The sequence below is a fragment of the Pseudophryne corroboree genome, chromosome 4 (genome assembly GCF_028390025.1).
Source record: "Pseudophryne corroboree isolate aPseCor3 chromosome 4, aPseCor3.hap2, whole genome shotgun sequence".
Taxonomy (NCBI): Eukaryota; Metazoa; Chordata; class Amphibia; order Anura; family Myobatrachidae; genus Pseudophryne; species Pseudophryne corroboree.
Genome location: NC_086447.1, coordinates 32,188,045 through 32,210,352, shown reverse-complemented (window position 1 = coordinate 32,210,352; position 22,308 = coordinate 32,188,045). Strand labels below are relative to the sequence as shown.

Below are 22,308 nucleotides of genomic sequence, written 5' to 3'. Positions count from 1 at the left end.
TACACCACACACGTACTGTCCCCATACACCACACACGTACTGTCCCCATACACCGTACACGTACTGTCCCCTACACCGCACACGTACTGTCCCCATACACCACACACGTACTGTCCTCATACACCGCACACGTACTGTCCTCATACACCGCACACGTACTGTCCCCTACACCACACACGTACTGTCCCCATACACCGCACACGTACTGTCCCCATACACCGCACACGTACTGTCCCCTACACCACACACGTACTGTCCCCATACACCGCACACGTACTGTCCCCATACACCACACACGTACTGTCCCCATACACCGCACACGTACTGTCCATATACACCGCACACATACTGTCCCCATACACCGCACACGTACTGTCCCCATACACCACACACGTACTGTCCCCATACACCGCACACGTACTGTCCTCATACACCACACACGTACTGTCCCCTACACCACACACGTACTGTCCATATACACCGCACACATACTGTCCCCATACACCACACACGTACTGTCCCCATACACCGCACACGTACTGTCCTCATACACCACACACGTACTGTCCCCATACACCACACACGTACTGTCCCCATACACCGCACACGTACTGTCCTCATACACCGTACACGTACTGTCCCCATACACCGCACACGTACTGTCCCCCTACACCGCACACGTACTGTCCCCATACACCGTACACGTACTGTCCCCATACACCACACACGTACTGTCCCCTACACCGCACACGTACTGTCCCAATACACCGTACACGTACTGTCCTCATACACCACACACGTACTGTCCTCATACACCACACACGTACTGTCCCCCTACACCACACACGTACTGTCCCCATACACCGTACACGTACTGTCCCCATACACCACACACGTACTGTCCCCTACACCGCACACGTACTGTCCCCATACACCGCACACGTACTGTCCCCTACACCGCACACGTACTGTCCTCATACACCGCACACGTACTGTCCCAATACACCATACACGTACTGTCCCCTACACCGCACACGTACTGTCCCAATACACCATACACGTACTGTCCCCATACACCGCACACGTACTGTCCTCATACACCGCACACGTACTGTCCCCATACACCACACACGTACTGTCCTCATACACCGCACACGTACTGTCCCCATACACCGTACACGTACTGTCCCCCTACACCGCACACGTACTGTCCCCTACACCACACACGTACTGTCCCCATACACCGCACACGTACTGTCCCCCTACACCACACACGTACTGTCCCCTACACCATACACGTACTGTCCCCATACACCGCACACGTACTGTCTCCATACACCGCACACGTACTGTCCTCATACACCGTACACGTACTGTCCCCTACACCACACACGTACTGTCCCCATACACCGCACACGTACTGTCCCCATACACCGCACACGTACTGTCCTCATACACCGCACACGTACTGTCCCCATACACCACACACGTACTGTCCCCATACACCACACACGTACTGTCCCCATACACCGCACACGTACTGTCCTCATACACCGCACACGTACTGTCCCCATACACCACACACGTACTGTCCCCTACACCGCACACGTACTGTCCCCATACACCACACACGTACTGTCCCCTACACCGCACACGTACTGTCCCCCTACACCGTACACGTACTGTCCCCTACACCGCACACGTACTGTCCTCATACACCGCACACGTACTGTCCCCCTACACCACACACGTACTGTCCCCTACACCACACACGTACTGTCCCCTACACCGCACACGTACTGTCCCCATACACCACACACGTACTGTCCCCATACACCGCACACGTACTGTCCCCATACACCGCACACGTACTGTCCCCTACACCACACACGTACTGTCCCCATACACCACACACGTACTGTCCCCATACACCGCACACGTACTGTCCCCATACACCGCACACGTACTGTCCCCTACACCACACACGTACTGTCCCCATACACCACACACGTACTGTCCCCATACACCACACACGTACTGTCCTCATACACCGCACACGTACTGTCCCCCTACACCGCACACGTACTGTCCTCATACACCGCACACGTACTGTCCCCATACACCGCACACGTACTGTCCCCATACACCGCACACGTACTGTCCCCTACACCACACACGTACTGTCCCCATACACCACACACGTACTGTCCCCATACACCACACACGTACTGTCCTCATACACCGCACACGTACTGTCCCCCTACACCGCACACGTACTGTCCTCATACACCGCACACGTACTGTCCCCATACACCGCACACGTACTGTCCCCATACACCACACACGTACTGTCCCCTACACCGCACACGTACTGTCCCCTACACCACACACGTACTGTCCCCATACACCGCACACGTACTGTCCCCATACACCGCACACGTACTGTCCCCATACACCGCACACGTACTGTCCCCATACACCGTACACGTACTGTCCCCATACACCGCACACGTACTGTCCCCATACACCGCACACGTACTGTCCCCATACACCACACACGTACTGTCCCCTACACCGCACACGTACTGTCCCCTACACCACACACGTACTGTCCCCATACACCGCACACGTACTGTCCCCATACACCGCACACGTACTGTCCCCCTACACCGCACACGTACTGTCCCCCTACACCGCACACGTACTGTCCCCATACACCACACACGTACTGTCCCCATACACCGTACACGTACTGTCCCCTACACCGCACACGTACTGTCCCCATACACCACACACGTACTGTCCCCATACACCGTACACGTACTGTCCTCATACACCGCACACGTACTGTCTCCATACACCACACACGTACTGTCCCCGTACACCGTACACGTACTGTCCTCATACACCGCACACGTACTGTCTCCATACACCACACACGTACTGTCCCCATACACCACACACGTACTGTCCCCATACACCACACACGTACTGTCCCCATACACCGCACACGTACTGTCCCCATACACCGCACACGTACTGTCTCCATACACCACACACGTACTGTCCCCATACACCGTACACGTACTGTCCCCTACACCGCACACGTACTGTCCCCATACACCACACACGTACTGTCCCCATACACCACACACGTACTGTCCCCATACACCACACACGTACTGTCCCCTACACCGCACACGTACTGTCCCCCTACACCGCACACGTACTGTCCCCCTACACCGCACACGTACTGTCCCCCTACACCACACACGTACTGTCCCCTACACCGCACACGTACTGTCCCCCTACACCGCACACGTACTGTCCCCCTACACCGCACACGTACTGTCCCCCTACACCGCACACGTACTGTCCCCATACACCACACACGTACTGTCCCCATACACCACACACGTACTGTCCCCATACACCACACACGTACTGTCCTCATACACCGCACACGTACTGTCCCCATACACCGTACACGTACTGTCCCCATACACCGCACACGTACTGTCCCCATACACCGTACACGTACTGTCCCCATACACCGCACACGTACTGTCCCCATACACCGCACACGTACTGTCTCCATACACCACACACGTACTGTCCCCATACACCGCACACGTACTGTCCCCATACACCGCACACGTACTGTCTCCATACACCGTACACGTACTGTCCTCATACACCACACACGTACTGTCCCCATACACCACACACGTACTGTCCTCATACACCACACACGTACTGTCCCCCTACACCGCACACGTACTGTCCCCCTACACCGCACACGTACTGTCCTCATACACCGCACACGTACTGTCCCCTACACCACACACGTACTGTCCCCTACACCGCACACGTACTGTCCCCATACACCACACACGTACTGTCCCCATACACCGTACACGTACTGTCCCCTACACCGCACACGTACTGTCCCCTACACCGCACACGTACTGTCCCCATACACCACACACGTACTGTCCCCATACACCGCACACGTACTGTCCTCATACACCACACACGTACTGTCCCCATACACCACACACGTACTGTCCCCATACACCGCACACGTACTGTCCCCATACACCGCACACGTACTGTCTCCATACACCATACACGTACTGTCCCCATACACCACACACGTACTGTCCCCCTACACCGCACACGTACTGTCCCCATACACCACACACGTACTGTCCCCATACACCGTACACGTACTGTCCCCTACACCGCACACGTACTGTCCCCATACACCACACACGTACTGTCCCCATACACCACACACGTACTGTCCTCATACACCACACACGTACTGTCCTCATACACCGTACACGTACTGTCCCCATACACCGCACACGTACTGTCCCCATACACCGCACACGTACTGTCCCCCTACACCGCACACGTACTGTCCCCATACACCGTACACGTACTGTCCCCATACACCGCACACGTACTGTCCCCTACACCGCACACGTACTGTCCTCATACACCACACACGTACTGTCCCCATACACCGTACACGTACTGTCCCCATACACCGCACACGTACTGTCCCCTACACCGCACACGTACTGTCCTCATACACCACACACGTACTGTCCCCATACACCGCACACGTACTGTCCTCATACACCGCACACGTACTGTCCTCATACACCACACACGTACTGTCCCCTACACCACACACGTACTGTCCTCATACACCACACACGTACTGTCCCCCTACACCGCACACGTACTGTCCCCATACACCGCACACGTACTGTCCCCTACACCACACACGTACTGTCCCCATACACCGCACACGTACTGTCCCCATACACCGCACACGTACTGTCCTCATACACCACACACGTACTGTCCCCATACACCGCACACGTACTGTCCTCATACACCACACACGTACTGTCCCCTACACCACACACGTACTGTCCCCATACACCACACACGTACTGTCCCCTACACCGCACACGTACTGTCCCCATACACCGTACACGTACTGTCCCCCTACACCACACACGTACTGTCCCAATACACCGCACACGTACTGTCCCCTACACCGTACACGTACTGTCCCCATACACCGCACACGTACTGTCCCCATACACCGCACACGTACTGTCCCCATACACCACACACGTACTGTCCCCTACACCGCACACGTACTGTCCTCATACACCGCACACGTACTGTCCTCATACACCACACACGTACTGTCCCATACACCGTACACGTACTGTCCTCATACACCGCACACGTACTGTCCTCATACACCGCACACGTACTGTCCCCATACACCGCACACGTACTGTCCTCATACACCGCACACGTACTGTCCCCATACACCGCACACATACTGTCCCAATACACCACACACGTACTGTCCCCTACACCGCACACGTACTGTCCCCATACACCGCACACGTACTGTCCCCTACACCACACACGTACTGTCCCCATACACCACACACGTACTGTCCTCATACACCACACACGTACTGTCCCCTACACCGCACACGTACTGTCCCCTACACCGCACACGTACTGTCCCCTACACCACACACGTACTGTCCCCTACACCGCACACGTACTGTCCCCATACACCACACACGTACTGTCCCCATACACCGCACACGTACTGTCCCCATACACCACACACGTACTGTCCCCATACACCACACACGTACTGTCCCCATACACCACACACGTACTGTCCCCATACACCGCACACGTACTGTCCCCATACACCACACACGTACTGTCCCCATACACCGCACACGTACTGTCCCCTACACCGCACACGTACTGTCCCCCTACACCACACACGTACTGTCCCCATACACCGTACACATACTGTCCCCATACACCGCACACGTACTGTCCCCATACACCGCACACGTACTGTCCCCTACACCGCACACGTACTGTCCCCATACACCGCACACGTACTGTCCCCTACACCGCACACGTACTGTCCCCATACACCGTACACTTACTGTCCCCTACACCACACACGTACTGTCCCCATACACCGTACACATACTGTCCCCATACACCGCACACGTACTGTCCCCATACACCGCACACGTACTGTCCCCTACACCACACACGTACTGTCCCCTACACCGCACACGTACTGTCCCCATACACCGCACACGTACTGTCCCCTACACCGTACACGTACTGTCCCCATACACCGCACACGTACTGTCCCCATACACCGCACACGTACTGTCCCCATACACCACACACGTACTGTCCCCTACACCACACACGTACTGTCCCCATACACCGCACACGTACTGTCCCCCTACACCACACACGTACTGTCCCCATACACCGTACACATACTGTCCCCATACACCGCACACGTACTGTCCCCATACACCGCACACGTACTGTCCCCATACACCGTACACTTACTGTCCCCCTACACCGCACACGTACTGTCCCCCTACACCACACACGTACTGTCCCCTACACCACACACGTACTGTCCCCCTACACCGCACACGTACTGTCCCCATACACCGTACACATACTGTCCCCATACACCGCACACGTACTGTCCCCATACACCGCACACGTACTGTCCCCTACACCGCACACGTACTGTCCTCATACACCACACACGTACTGTCCCAATACACCACACACGTACTGTCCCCATACACCGCACACGTACTGTCCCCTACACCGCACACGTACTGTCCTCATACACCACACACGTACTGTCCCCATACACCGCACACGTACTGTCCCCATACACCGCACACGTACTGTCCCCCTACACCGCACACGTACTGTCCTCATACACCACACACGTACTGTCCCCATACACCACACACGTACTGTCCCCATACACCGCACACGTACTGTCCTCATACACCACACACGTACTGTCCCCATACACCGCACACGTACTGTCCCCATACACCACACACGTACTGTCTCCATACACCGCACACGTACTGTCCCCATACACCGCACACGTACTGTCCCCATACACCGCACACGTACTGTCCCCATACACCGCACACGTACTGTCCCCATACACCGCACACGTACTGTCCCCATACACCGCACACGTACTGTCCCCATACACCGCACACGTACTGTCCCCTACACCGCACACGTACTGTCCCCCTACACCACACACGTACTGTCCCCATACACCGTACACATACTGTCCCCATACACCGCACACGTACTGTCCCCATACACCGCACACGTACTGTCCCCATACACCGTACACTTACTGTCCCCCTACACCGCACACGTACTGTCCCCATACACCGTACACATACTGTCCCCATACACCGCACACGTACTGTCCCCATACACCGCACACGTACTGTCCCCTACACCGCACACGTACTGTCCCCATACACCACACACGTACTGTCCCCCTACACCACACACGTACTGTCCCCTACACCGCACACGTACTGCATACATACATACATACACTGCACAAATTACATACAGTATTTATATACATACATATACACTGCACAAATTACATACATACATACACTGCATTACTACACACCATACATACACTGCACACCATCCGCCGCACCACCACACCCGCCCCTCCCCCAGCCGCAGCACCAAAGGACCCCCTACCCCACCCACGACACCCCCACACCTGTCCCTCTGCCAACCAACCCCACCCCTACAACCGTCCCTCCCACGGCACCCCCGCACCTGCCTCTCCCTCATCCGCAGTGGCTCCAGACACCCACCCATGGCACACCCGGACGAGGCCCTCCCCCACCCGTGGTGGCTCCGGACAAGCAGCACACCCGCACGCGACCCTCCCCATCCGCCGCTCCACCGCAGCCGCCCCTCCGCCACCCGCAGCACCCCTGCAACCGACCCCTCCCCCACCCACTGCACCCCCGGACCCCCTCCCCCAGCCGCCACTCCCCCAACCACAGCACCTACTATTCATCGTCCCCTGCGTGCGCTGTTCACGCTGTCACAAGAGGCTACGGCCCCTTAACCCTCGCACACCCTTTGTCCGTGCAATATTTATCCACTCACAGAATTATAATTGGAACTAATACTCCATATAATCTAAATATTGCACGGCCCAAGGGCGTGCAAGGGTTAAGGGGGTGTAGCCCCTTGCGACAGTGTGAAGAGCACCTGTAGGGCGCGATGAGCCACCTAGTCAGAGAATAATGTGTTATCATTGTGTCACGTTCTGCGTATAGTCTGTGTACTGCCATTGTCACTATAACCAGATTGTCCTTTCTCCATTCTCTTTCCTATGTTACGCCAGGAGGAGGAGCAGAAACAGACAGTAAGTCATTGCATGGCTTGCCTATAGCACATCTTCCAGCTTTCTGCCAGAATGTTGTGTTGTCTGCTGCACGTTCCCCTCAACAGCTAGTGAGTGGTGGAATAGATCACAGGACCCAGTCACCCAGGTATCTTCTCAGTCAGAGACACGGTGCTAGTCAGGGCAGTAGGAGCAGTGACGTTCCCCTCAGCCATTAGTGACTGGTGGAATAGATCACAAGCCCCTGTCACCCGGGTATCTTCTCAGACAGAGGCACAGTGCTGGTCAGGACAGTAGGAGCAGTGACGTTCCCCTCAGCCTTTAGTGACTGGTGGAATAGATCACAAGCCCCTGTCACCCGGGTATCTTCTCAGACAGAGGCACGGTGCTAGTCTGGATAGTAGGAGCAGTGACGTTCCCCTCAGCCTTTAGTGACTGGTGGAATAGATCACAAGCCCCTGTCACCCGGGTATCTTCTCAGACAGAGGCATAGTGCTGGTCAGGGCAGTAGGAGCAGTGACGTTCCCCTCAGCCTTTAGTGACTGGTGGAATAGATCACGTGCCCCTGTCACCCGGGTATCTTCTCAGTCAGAGGCACGGTGCTAGTCCGGACAGTAGGAGCAGTGACGTTCCCCTCAGCCATTAGTGAGTGGTGGAATAGATCACAGGCCCCAGTCACCCGGGTATCTTCTCAGTCAGAGGCACGGTGCTAGTCCGGACAGTAGGAGCAGTGACGTTCCCCTCAGCCTTTAGTGACTGGTGGAATAGATCACAAGCCCCAGTCACCCGGGTATCTTCTCAGACAGAGGCACGGTGCTAGTCCGGACAGTAGGAGCAGTGACGTTCCCCTCAGCCTTTAGTGATTGGTGGAATAGATCACAAGCCCTAGTCACCCGGGTATCTTCTCAGACAGAGGCACAGTGCTGGTCAGGGCAGTAGGAGCAGTGACGTTCCCCTCAGCCTTTAGTGACTGGTGGAATAGATCACAAGCCCCTGTCACCCGGGTATCTTCTCAGACAGAGGCATAGTGCTGGTCAGGGCAGTAGGAGCAGTGACGTTCCCCTCAGCCATTAGTGAGTGATGGAATAGATCACAAGCCCCAGTCACCCGGGTATCTTCTCAGACAGAGGCACAGTGCTGGTCAGGGCAGTAGGAGCAGTGATGTTCCCCTCAGCCGTTAGTGATCACATGCCCCAGTCACCGGATACCTTCTCAGTCAGAGGCACGGTGCTAGTCCGGACAGTAGGAGCAGTGACGTTCCCCTCAGCCTTTAGTGACTGGTGGAATAGATCACAAGCCCCTGTCACCCGGGTATTTTCTCAGTCAGGGGCACGGTGCTAGTCCGGACAGTAGGAGCAGTGACGTTCCCCTCAGCCTTTAGTGACTGGTGGAATAGATCACAAGCCCCAGTCACCGGTTACCTTCTCAGTTAGAGACATAGTGCTGGTCAGGGCAGTAGGAGCAGTGACGTTCCCCTCAGCCATTAGTGAGTGGTGGAATAGATCACAGGCCCCAGTCACCCGGGTATCTTCTCAGACAGAGGCATAGTGCTGGTCAGGGCAGTAGGAGCAGTGACGTTCCCCTCAGCCTTTAGTGACTGGTGGAATAGATCACAAGCCCCTGTCACCCGGGTATCTTCTCAGACAGAGGCATAGTGCTGATCAGGGCAGTAGGAGCAGTGACGTTCCCCTCAGCCATTAGTGAGTGGTGGAATAGATCACAAGCCCCAGTCACCCGGGTATCTTCTCAGACAGAGGCACAGTGCTGGTCAGGGCAGTAGGAGCAGTGATGTTCCCCTCAGCCGTTAGTGATCACATGCCCCAGTCACCGGATACCTTCTCAGTCAGAGGCACGGTGCTAGTCCGGACAGTAGGAGCAGTGACGTTCCCCTCAGCCTTTAGTGACTGGTGGAATAGATCACAAGCCCCTGTCACCCGGGTATTTTCTCAGTCAGGGGCACGGTGCTAGTCCGGACAGTAGGAGCAGTGACGTTCCCCTCAGCCTTTAGTGACTGGTGGAATAGATCACAAGCCCCAGTCACCCGGGTATCTTCTCAGACAGAGGCACAGTGCTGGTCTGAGCAGTAGGAGCAGTGACGTTCCCCATAGCTATTCTGAAACCCTGCTTTCCCAGAGCCTATCCCTGACACTCCCCCTAGTGCCTAAGCTTAACATTCCCCTCCCGTAGCCTATCCCTAACCCTCCCCCTAGTGCTAACCTTATCTACCATAGCATAACCCTAACCCAGTACATCCCTGGTGCATTTGCTTACTAATAGCCGCGCACATCTGTGTAATAGAGACCAGGAACCCAGATTTCTGAGCCGCGTCATGCATTCCACGGTGCAGTATTTTGTGACTTTACACTGCCACAGCCCCCAGTGCATCACAAATCTACAGATGCAGAAATGCCCCAATATTACATGGCTCACCCTTCACGTCACACCATGCATCTTGCACTCTGTGGCTCAAATGCTGCGTGAATAAGGACACATCTGTATAATTACTTATGTGTCCATAAAAGTTATACCTTCAACTTACCTGCTGCAGAATACACCTACCCGCCAGCAGAAGTGTTCCTCTCATTATACCGGCCTCTTGACCTGATTGAGAGTTGCAATTGCTGTCCGGCCACATCTGTGCGTCCTTACCTCCACCTTCCACGCGCTTGTGAAAGCGCTCGTCACCATCAGGAGCACATCGCTGGTGCAGGAGATCCGGCTGACTCCTGACTTATATCTCCGTGCACTCACTATGAGAGGTTCCCAGTTCTGTATACACGGCCACAGCACGCTTACCGTATATGTGCGTGCCGCCCAGTTACACCCACGCAGCTGTAAGTGGAGGTACGACGGAGATCCACACAACTCCCAATCACCCGTAATTGCTGTAAGATGCATATGCAGTGCCCGATCTGTGCGCAGTTTTCTAAAAATGGCGAGATCCTCATGAAGATGCAATCACGTGCAAGTGTGCATCAGGCCATTAATCTGATACATTCCAGAGTGATCTCTTTATAATATCCGTGTCAATGTTCACCCCAGAATCTCCTATATATTCCTTGACTGGTCTTCCCCATTGTTTGCCAGAACTGGCCTCCACGTTATTCCTGTCCCTGTACATTTATTATTGAGGGTAATTCAGACCTGTTCGCCTGCGATCAGATCCGAACTGCGCATGCGTATGCACCGCAATGCGCCGGCGCGTCGGACGACTGCATCGGTGCATAGCGACGGGATGGTGCGAAAAAAACGATTGCACGGGCGATCGCAAGGTGAATGACAGGAAGAGGCCGTTTGCGGGTGGCAACTGACCGTTTTGTAGAAGGGTCCGGGAAAACGCAGGAGGGACCAGGCGTTTGGAGGGTGGGTGTCTGACGTCAGCTCCGGCCCCGATCAGCTGGACACAATCACAGCAGCTGAGGAAGTCCTGGGCTGAGCAGAGACTGCAGAAACTTATATTTGTGCAGTTCTGCTACAAATGCGATTGCACACCTGCACACACACACAATACCCTCCCCCTGTAGGCAGCGACTACCTTATCGCAGGGATGCAAAAAATGCACCCTAGCGACCAGGTCTGAATTACCCCCATTGTCTGATGAATACACAGACACATGGGAAGATTTACTAAACTGCGGTTCTATAGCCAAACCACAGTGAACACGGAAACTGGCTTTGTATGTAGCGGCACTTCAAAAATCACCATCCACATTTTTTTCTCTACAATAAGAGAACACATCTCAAAATATATCTGCCTGCACTTCAGAAACCTATTGTGACAGGTGAGCTGTATTACCTTCACGTGTAAAAAAATAAATAAAAAATATGTATCAAAACTAGACCACTCAGAACACTGTGATAGATATATATATATATATATATATATATATATATATATATATGATAAAATGGATATGGGGAATATTTACATATAGGCACTATTTGTAATTTCCTCAAAAGATTATGTTTTTTAGATTCCAAACTTGTACATATAATAGGCTACAGCAATACAATAAATGTATTTATTTATTACCATTTATTTATATAGCGCTAACATATTCCACAGCGCTTTACAGAGAATATTTGGCAATTCACATCAGTCCCTGCCCCGTGGAGCTTACAATCTACAGTGGGAATCGAAAGTTTGGGCACCCCAGGCAAAAATTCATTTTAATGTGCAAAAAGAAGCCAAGGAAAGATGGAAAAATCTCAAAAAGGCATCAAATTACAGATTAGACATTCTTATAACATGTCAAAAAAAGTTTGATTTTATTTCCATCATTTACACTATCAAAATAACAGAAAACAAAAAATGGCGTCTGCAAAATTTTGGGATCCCTGCAGAGCTAATACCTTGTACTGCCCCCTTTGGACAGCTGAGACCTGGCAGTGTCATGGATTGTTCTCAATCATTGTCTGGAAAGACCAGGTGATGTCAATCTCAAAGGTTTTAAAAGCCCAAACTCATCTGTAGAACACTGAAACTGAGAATAGTTGACGCTCACAAAGCAGGAGAATGCTATAAGAAGATAGCAAAGCGTTATCAGATGCCCATATCCTCTGTTCGGAATGTAATTAAGAAATGGCAGTCATCAGGAACAGTGGAAGTTAAAGCAAGATCTGGAAGACCAAGAAAAATATCAGACAGAACAGCTCGCAGGATTGTGAGAAAAGCAAGTCAAAATCCACGTTTGACTGCACGATCCTTCCAGGAAGATCTGGCAGACACTGGAGTTGTGGTACACTATTCCACTATAAAGAGATACTTGTACATATATGGTCTTCATGGAAGAGTCATCAGAAGAAAACCTCTTCTACGTCCTCACCACAAAAATCAGCGTTTGAAGTTTGCAAATGAACATATAGACAAGCCTGATGCATTTTGGAATAAAGTTCTGTGGACCCATGAGGTTAAAATAGAACTTTTTGGCCGGAATGAGCAAAGGTACGTTCGGAGAAGGAAGGGCACAGAATTTAATGAAAAGAACCTCTGTCCAACTGTTAAGCATGGGGGTGAATCAATTATGCTTTGGGGTTGTATTGCAGCCAGTGGCACTGGGAACATTTCACGAGTAGAAGGAAAAATGGATTCAATAAGACTCCAGCAAATTTTGGACGCTAACTTGATGGCATCTGTGAAAAAGCTGAAGTTAAAGAGAGGCTGGCTTCTACAAATGGATAATGATCCTAAACACACCTCAAAATCCACGGTGGATTACATCAAGAGGCGTAAACTGAAGGTTTTGCCATGGCCTTCACAATCTCCTGACCTCAACATAATTGAAAATCTATGGATAGACCTTAAAAGAGCAGTGCGTCACAGACAGCCCAAGAATCTCAAAGAACTGGAAGACTTTTGTAAGGAAGAATGGGCGAAGATACCTCAAACAAGAATTGAAAGACTCTTGGCTGGCTACAAAAAGCGTTTACAAGCTGTGATACTTGCCATAGGGGGCAGTACAAGGTATTAACTCTGCAGGGTGCCCAAACTTTTGCAGATGACATTTTTTGTTTTCTGTTCTTTTGAAAGTGTAAATGATGGAAATAAAATCAAACTTTTTTTGACATGTTATAAGAATGTCTAATCTGTAATTTGATGCCTTTTGGAGATTTTTCCATCTTTCCTTGGCTTCTTTTTGCACATTAAAATGAATTTTTGCCTGGGGTGCCCAAACTTTCAATCCCCACTGTATATTCCCTATCACATGTACATGCACACACATTCACGTTAGCATTATTTTTGTTGGAAACCAATTAACCTACTAGTATATTTTTGGATTGTGGGAGGAAACCCTCGCAAGTACAAGGTGAATATACAAACTCCACACAGTTAGGTCCATGGTGGGAATTGAACCTATAACCTCAGTGCTGTGAGGCAATAATGCTAACCATTACACCATCCGTACTGCCCACTTGCGTTTTAAATGAAATAGTAGTATTACTCCGTCCAATCAGTAAAGAGGTCTTTCTCCCACCAATCACTAGAGGAGATAGGTCTTTCTCCCACCAATTGGTAGGGGAGAGAGGTCTTTCTCCCGGTTCCGGTATGAATGGTCGACCATGTTATGGTCGACAGTCATTATGTCGACCACTATTGGTCAACATTGACATGGTCGACATGGACACATGGTCGACACATGAAAATGGTCGACACGGGAAAGGTCGACATGAAAAGGTCGACATGAGTTTTTTTACTCTTTTTTTTTGTGTAGTTTTTTGCGTAAAGTAACTGGGAACCCCAATTAGTGCACTGCGTCCCCTCGCATGGCTCGCTTCGCTCGCCATGCTTCAGGCATGGTGCCTTCGCTCCGCTACCGCTTCGCTCGGCACACTTTACCGTTCCAATCGTAGTCCACGTGGATCGTAAAGTATGGAGAAGTTCCCCAAAAGAAAAAAAAGTTACAAAATCATGTCGACCTTTTCATGTGTCGACCTTTCATGTGTCGACCATTTTCATGTGTCGACCATGTGTCCATGTCGACCATGTCAATGTCGACCAATAGTGGTCGACCGAATGACTGTCGACCATAACATGGTCGACCATGTGAACGGATACCCTTTCTCCCACCAATCAGTAGAGGAGAGAGATCTTTTCCCAGAAGGAATTCCGTGTGTGAACACGGTATATTATATGCAAAGATGTATCCAGTATTGATGGGGGTGGCTTCCTGACAGATTTGGAGTAAAAAGAGCACATAATAGCTGCAGAGAGCTTTCATATTTCTCGGGAGAGTCCCTGCAGCAAATGGGGATCTATCTCCTCCTCCGCCTGGTGGCTACGCCAGTCCTCCTCCTCCTAACCGACACGTTTCAGTCACTGAATCTGATCTTTGTTACGGCATCTTCATCGGCTACGAAGGTGTGTGAGAGCCGACCGGCACGCTACACCGGAGCAGCTCACCGTCCGTATGAACCTGGGGTCTACCAGACGTGTGTCTAACATGACAGTTCAGCCGGTCTAGCTGCTGTCCGTGCTGCACGCAGCGGTTAATTCTAGCTATTAGCCGGTGGTTATAATAATGTGACTCCGCCGTGTAATTGTGCCGAGCTCCCTCCATCTTGGTGCCTCCCATCTCCAGCACATAACGCCTGATCAGGTTACAGCAGGGGGTAGATTGCACGTGAAAAGTTCTGCAGTTTTCCAGCAGTTTGTTGTTTATTAACCTCGATGATTTCACCATAACTGACGCCATTCTTTTGGCCCGGTGGTTGCTGCATGTTTGGCTTCTGCTTGTCCTTAAACTCACCTGCAGGCCCCTGTATGTGCCCTGCGCGCCCAGAGAGGTGGCGTTACAGCTCGCAGCCCTCCATCGTATGATATAGCCAGGCGGTGACCGTAGCGGAACGAAGCAGGAGAGTCATTGATCTAGGAGCTGGTATCCATGTTTCATAGAGACTGAAGTTATTTCTGCTCCATGGAAATTACCCAGGTGGAACACCTCGCAGCCCTGTGCCCAGGCAGATGCCACGCCTGCGCTGGTTAATGAATGATCTCTCCCTCCTTCCAAGACACCAGACACCTGAAACTTCAAGGGGAGACTTCTTTCATGCTCTGCCAGAGGTTCCAGGCACCTGCTGGCTCTGCAGGAGGCACTGAAAGTTTAGCTGGTGATCAGATTGTGGGCATGGGGTTACCCTGGCACCACCCTGTTGGGTCATTGTCACCTTAAACTGGACGAGCGGGCATGGCTTCTGCGGGGAAGTTAATATGTGAAACATTATAAGGTGGACAGCTGCCTGCCAGACCTTTGTGTGCCAGTAATCGTGTATGGTGTGTACTGCTGTATGCGGCTCACTAGGTGGCGCCCTCTCACCTATCTGATTTTCATAACCTAAACGTGTAGTGGTTAAACATGGTGAATAATTTTACCCCAAACAAATGCTGTTTTCCTATATATTCCCCTAAATGATAGCTATATAATCATGTGTAACCATTGTAAAGAATGTACATAAAATACATGTTGTTTTCTTCAGGCGTGCCATCACCGCAATCCTGACTGCTGTCAGGCAGTCTTTCCTTATAGCAGATGGTGGGTTTTTTCCAGGTCATTCATTCCTGTGTGTCCTTATATCAGGGAGGATAGTATTCTTCGACCAGTCCTGTCCTTATATCAGAGAGTGGCGCATTCCCCGAACCAGTCCTGTCCTTATATCAGAGAGTGGAGTATTCCCCGACCAGTACTGTCCTTATATCAGAGAGTGGAGTATTCCCCGACCAGTCCTGTCCTTGTATTAGAGAGTGGAGTATTCCCTGACCAGTCCTGTCCTTGTATCAGAGAGTGGAGAACTCCCCGACCAGTCCTGTCCTTATATCAGAGACTGGAGTATTCCCCGACCAGTCCTGTCCTTATATCAGAGTGTGGAGTATTCCCCGACCAGTCCTGTCCTTATATCAGATAGTGGAGTATTCCCCGACCAGTCCTGTCCTTATATCAGAGAGTACAGTATTCCCGACCAGTCCCGTCCTTTAATCAGAGACTGAAGTATTCCCCGACCAGTCCTGTCCTTATATCAGAGAGTGGAGTATTCCCCTACCAGTCCTGTCCTTATATCAGAGAGTGGAGTATTCCCCTACCAGTCCTGTCATAATATCAGAGAGTAGAGTATTCCCCGACCAGTCCTGTCCTTATATCAGATAGTGGAGTATTCCCCGACCAGTCCTGTCCTTATATCAGAGAGTGGAGTATTCCCCAACCAGTCCCGTCCTTATATCATAGACTGAAGTATTCCCCGACCAGTCCTGTCCTTATATCAGAGAGTGGAGTATTCCCCTACCAGTCCTGTCCTTATATCAGAGAGTGGAGTATTCACCGACCAGTCCTGTCCTTATATCAGAGAGTGGAGTATTCCCCTACCAGTCCTGTCCTTATATCAGAGAGTGGAGTATTCCCCTACCAGTCCTGTCATAATATCAGAGAGTAGAGTATTCCCCGACCAGTCCTGTCCTTATATCAGATAGTGGAGTATTCCCCGACCAGTCCTGTCCTTATATCAGAGAGTGGAGTATTCCCCAACCAGTCCCGTCCTTATATCATAGACTGAAGTATTCCCCGACCAGTCCTGTCCTTATATCAGAGAGTGGAGTATTCCCCTACCAGTCCTGTCCTTATATCAGAGAGTGGAGTATTCACCGACCAGTCCTGTCCTTATATCAGAGAGTGGAGTATTCCCCGACCAGTCCTGTCCTTATATCAGAGAGTGGAGTATTCTCCGACCAGTCCCGTCCTTATATCAGAGACTGAAGTATTCCCCGACCAGTCCTGTCCTTATATCAGAGAGTGGAGTATACCCCGACCAGTCCCGTCCTTATATCAGAGAGTGGAGTATTCCCCCGACCAGTCCTGTCCTTATATCAGAGAGTGGAGTATTTCCCTACCAGTCCTGTCCTTATATCAGAGAGTGGAGTATTCCCCGACCAGTCCTGTCCTTATATCAGATAGTGGAGTATTCCCCGACCAGTCCCGTCCTTATAGGTGGCGCCCTCTCACCTATCTGATTTTCATAACCTAAACGTGTAGTGGTTAAACATGGTGAATAATTTTACCCCAAACAAATGCTGTTTTCCTATATATTCCCCTAAATGATAGCTATATAATCATGTGTAACCATTGTAAAGAATGTACATAAAATACATGTTGTTTTCTTCAGGCGTGCCATCACCGCAATCCTGACTGCTGTCAGGCAGTCTTTCCTTATAGCAGATGGTGGGTTTTTTCCAGGTCATTCATTCCTGTGTGTCCTTATATCAGGGAGGATAGTATTCTTCGACCAGTCCTGTCCTTATATCAGAGAGTGGCGCATTCCCCGAACCAGTCCTGTCCTTATATCAGAGAGTGGAGTATTCCCCGACCAGTACTGTCCTTATATCAGAGAGTGGAGTATTCCCCGACCAGTCCTGTCCTTGTATTAGAGAGTGGAGTATTCCCTGACCAGTCCTGTCCTTGTATCAGAGAGTGGAGAACTCCCCGACCAGTCCTGTCCTTATATCAGAGACTGGAGTATTCCCCGACCAGTCCTGTCCTTATATCAGAGTGTGGAGTATTCCCCGACCAGTCCTGTCCTTATATCAGATAGTGGAGTATTCCCCGACCAGTCCTGTCCTTATATCAGAGAGTACAGTATTCCCGACCAGTCCCGTCCTTTAATCAGAGACTGAAGTATTCCCCGACCAGTCCTGTCCTTATATCAGAGAGTGGAGTATTCCCCTACCAGTCCTGTCCTTATATCAGAGAGTGGAGTATTCCCCTACCAGTCCTGTCATAATATCAGAGAGTAGAGTATTCCCCGACCAGTCCTGTCCTTATATCAGATAGTGGAGTATTCCCCGACCAGTCCTGTCCTTATATCAGAGAGTGGAGTATTCCCCAACCAGTCCCGTCCTTATATCATAGACTGAAGTATTCCCCGACCAGTCCTGTCCTTATATCAGAGAGTGGAGTATTCCCCTACCAGTCCTGTCCTTATATCAGAGAGTGGAGTATTCACCGACCAGTCCTGTCCTTATATCAGAGAGTGGAGTATTCCCCGACCAGTCCTGTCCTTATATCAGAGAGTGGAGTATTCTCCGACCAGTCCCGTCCTTATATCAGAGACTGAAGTATTCCCCGACCAGTCCTGTCCTTATATCAGAGAGTGGAGTATACCCCGACCAGTCCCGTCCTTATATCAGAGAGTGGAGTATTCCCCGACCAGTCCTGTCCTTATATCAGAGAGTGGAGTATTTCCCTACCAGTCCTGTCCTTATATCAGAGAGTGGAGTATTCCCCGACCAGTCCTGTCCTTATATCAGATAGTGGAGTATTCCCCGACCAGTCCCGTCCTTATATCAGAGAGTGGAGTATTCCCCGACCAGTCCTGTCCTTATATCAGAGAGTGGAGTATTCCCCGACCAGTCCTGTCCTTATATCAGAGAGTGGAGTATTCCCCGACCAGTCCTGTCCTTATATCAGATAGTGGAGTATTCCCCGACCAGTCCTGTCCTTATATCAGAGAGTGGAGTATTCCCCGACCAGTCCTGTCCTTATATCAGATAGTGGAGTATTCCCCGACCAGTCCTGTCCTTATATCAGAGAGTGGAGTATTCCCCGACCAGTCCTGTCCTTATATCAGAGAGTGGAGTATTCCCCGACCAGTCCTGTCCTTATATCAGAGAGCGGAGTATTCCCCGACCAGTCCCGTCCTTATATCAGATAGTGGAGTATTCCCCGACCAGTCCTGTCCTTATATCAGAGAGTGGAGTTTTCCCCGACCAGTCCTGTCCTTATATCAGAGAGTGGAGTATTCCCCGACCAGTCCTGTCCTTATATCAGAGAGTGGAGTATTCCCCGACCAGTCCTGTCCTTATATCAGAGAGTGGAGTATTCCCCGACCAGTCCCATCCTTATATCAGAGTTGGGAGTATTCCCCTATCAGTCCTGTCCTTATATCAGAGAGTGGAGTATTCCCCGACCAGTCCTGTCCTTATATCATATAGTGGAGTATTCCCCGACCAGTCCTGTCCTTATATCAGAGAGTGGAGTATTCCCCGACCAGTCCTGTCCTTATATCAGAGAGTGGAGTATTCCCCGACCAGTCCTGTCCTTATATCAGAGAGTGGAGTATTCCCCGACCAGTCCTGTCCTTATATCAGATAGTGGAGTATTCCCCGACCAGTCCCGTCCTTATATCAGAGAGTGGAGTATTCCCCGACCAGTCCTGTCCTTATATCAGAGAGTGGAGTATTCCCCGACCAGTCCTGTCCTTATCAGAGAGTGGAGTATTCCCCGACCAGTCCTGTCCTTATATCAGAGAGTGGAGTATTCCCCGACCAGTCCTGTCCTTATATCAGAGAGTGGAGTATTCCCCGACCAGTCCTTCTCTCTTTGCCCCGTGGATAATATAGAGAAGTGTTTGACATAGTTTGATATTGACGTCTATTGCGATATTATTACCCTCATTATATTTCTGGTAACATTTAGTTATTATGGAGCATTTAGCCGGCGCCCCCTCTGTATAGGACATGACGATGAATTGGTAATACACTTTCCCACACTCACATCACATTGCTCACAGGCAGAGCAGACACTCGTATCAGCTCCCCCCGGGCATCTGTGTTACATTAGCAGACGTTGTTTTGTGTTGATGTTTCCTAGACGTCTGTTTATAGTAATGATTTCTTACAGCGTAGTCCTGTGTAATCCTGCGAGGCGCTATCTGCCGGCCGGCGCTTTCCACCACTGCCCCGCCCTCGCCCTGGGGTATTACCTTGTGTTTGTGATGCCACACACGGAAGAAGCCTATTGTTCAGACCACATGGCCGTACACATCATGATCTAGCCCCTAATGGGGAATTGTGACGATGTGGGAGATGTATCAAACCTTGGAGACAGATAAAGTACCAAACAATTACCTTATTACTGCCATTTTCTCAAACACAGCCGGTACGTGGCAGGGGCTGATTGATTGGTACTGTATAGCTCTCAACTTTATCTCTCTTCAAAGTTGATACCTCCCCACCCCCCCGTGACTCTTCTTCTAGCAAACATACTGTAAGTCAGCCTGCTATGTATAATATATACAATATTCTGTGCGGAATTCTTTTCAGTCAGCGCTAACACAATTCTCCATCCTACGATCCTCCATCCTAAATTTCCCCTAGTAATGGCTGGAGTGTAGCTGGGAGCGCGTCACACTCGGTGTAGCTGCGTTACACACTAGTAATGGCTGGAGTGTAGCTGGGAGCGCGTCACACTCTGTGTAGCTGCGTTACACACTAGTAATGGCTGGAGTGTAGCTGGGAGCGTGTCACACTCGGTGTAGCTGCGTTACACACTAGTAATGGCTGGAGTGTAGCTGGGAGCGTGTCACACTCGGTGTAGCTGCGTTACACACTAGTAATGGCTGGATTGTAGCTGGGAGCGTGTCACACTCGGTGTAGCTGCGTTACACACTAGTAATGGCTGGAGTGTAGCTGGGAGCGTGTCACACTCTGTGTAGCTGCGTTACACACTAGTAATGGCTGGAGTGTAGCTGGGAGCGTGTCACACTCGGTGTAGCTGCGTTACACACTAGTAATGGCTGGAGTGTAGCTGGGAGCGTGTCACACTCGGTGTAGCTGCGTTACACACTAGTAATGGCTGGAGTGTAGCTGGGAGCGTGTCACACTCAGTGTAGCTGCGCTACACACTAGTAATGGCTGGAGTGTAGCTGGGAGCGCGTCACACTCAGTGTAGCTGTGTTACACACTAGTAATGGCTGGAGTGTAGCTGGGAGCGTGTCACACTCGGTGTAGCTGCGTTACACACTAGTAATGGCTGGAGTGTAGCTGGGAACGTGTCACACTCGGTGTAGCTGCGTTACACACTAGTAATGGCTGGAGTGTAGCTGGGAGCGTGTCACACTCAGTGTAGCTGCGTTACACACTAGTAATGGCTGGAGTGTAGCTGGGAGCGCGTCACACTCAGTGTAGCTGCGTTACACACTAGTAATGGATGGAGTGTAGCTGGGAGCGCGTCACACTCGGTGTAGCTGCGTTACACACTAGTAATGGCTGGAGTGTAGCTGGGAGCGTGTCACACTCAGTGTAGCTGCGTTACACACTAGTAATGGCTGGAGTGTAGCTGGGAACGTGTCACACTCGGTGTAGCTGCGTTACACACTAGTAATGGCTGGAGTGTAGCTGGGAACGTGTCACACTCGGTGTAGCTGCGTTACACACTAGTAATGGCTGGAGTAGCTGGGAACGTGTCACACTCGGTGTAGCTGCGTTACACACTAGTAATGGCTGGAGTGTAGCTGGGAGCGTGTCACACTCGGTGTAGCTGCGTTACACACTAGTAATGGATGGAGTGTAGCTGGGAGCGCGTCACACTCGGTGTAGCTGCGTTACACACTAGTAATGGATGGAGTGTAGCTGGGAGCGTGTCACACTCAGTGTAGCTGCGTTACATACTAGTAATGGCTGGAGTGTAGCTGGGAGCGTGTCACACTCAGTGTAGCTGCGTTACACACTAGTAATGGCTG

The 22,308-nt window shown here is 51.2% G+C and overlaps 1 protein-coding gene across 1 annotated transcript in view; it reads left to right on the top strand.

Moving 5' to 3' along the window:
• DTNB (dystrobrevin beta) overlaps positions 1–22,308 on the top strand; it is a 258,375-nt gene that overhangs the window by 207,707 nt on the left and 28,360 nt on the right. Inside the window, exon 12 of the mRNA XM_063919158.1 lies at positions 8,309–8,329. Within this exon, the coding sequence (XP_063775228.1) occupies positions 8,309–8,329 (21 nt within the window). The remainder of the gene's footprint in view (positions 1–8,308; positions 8,330–22,308) is intronic.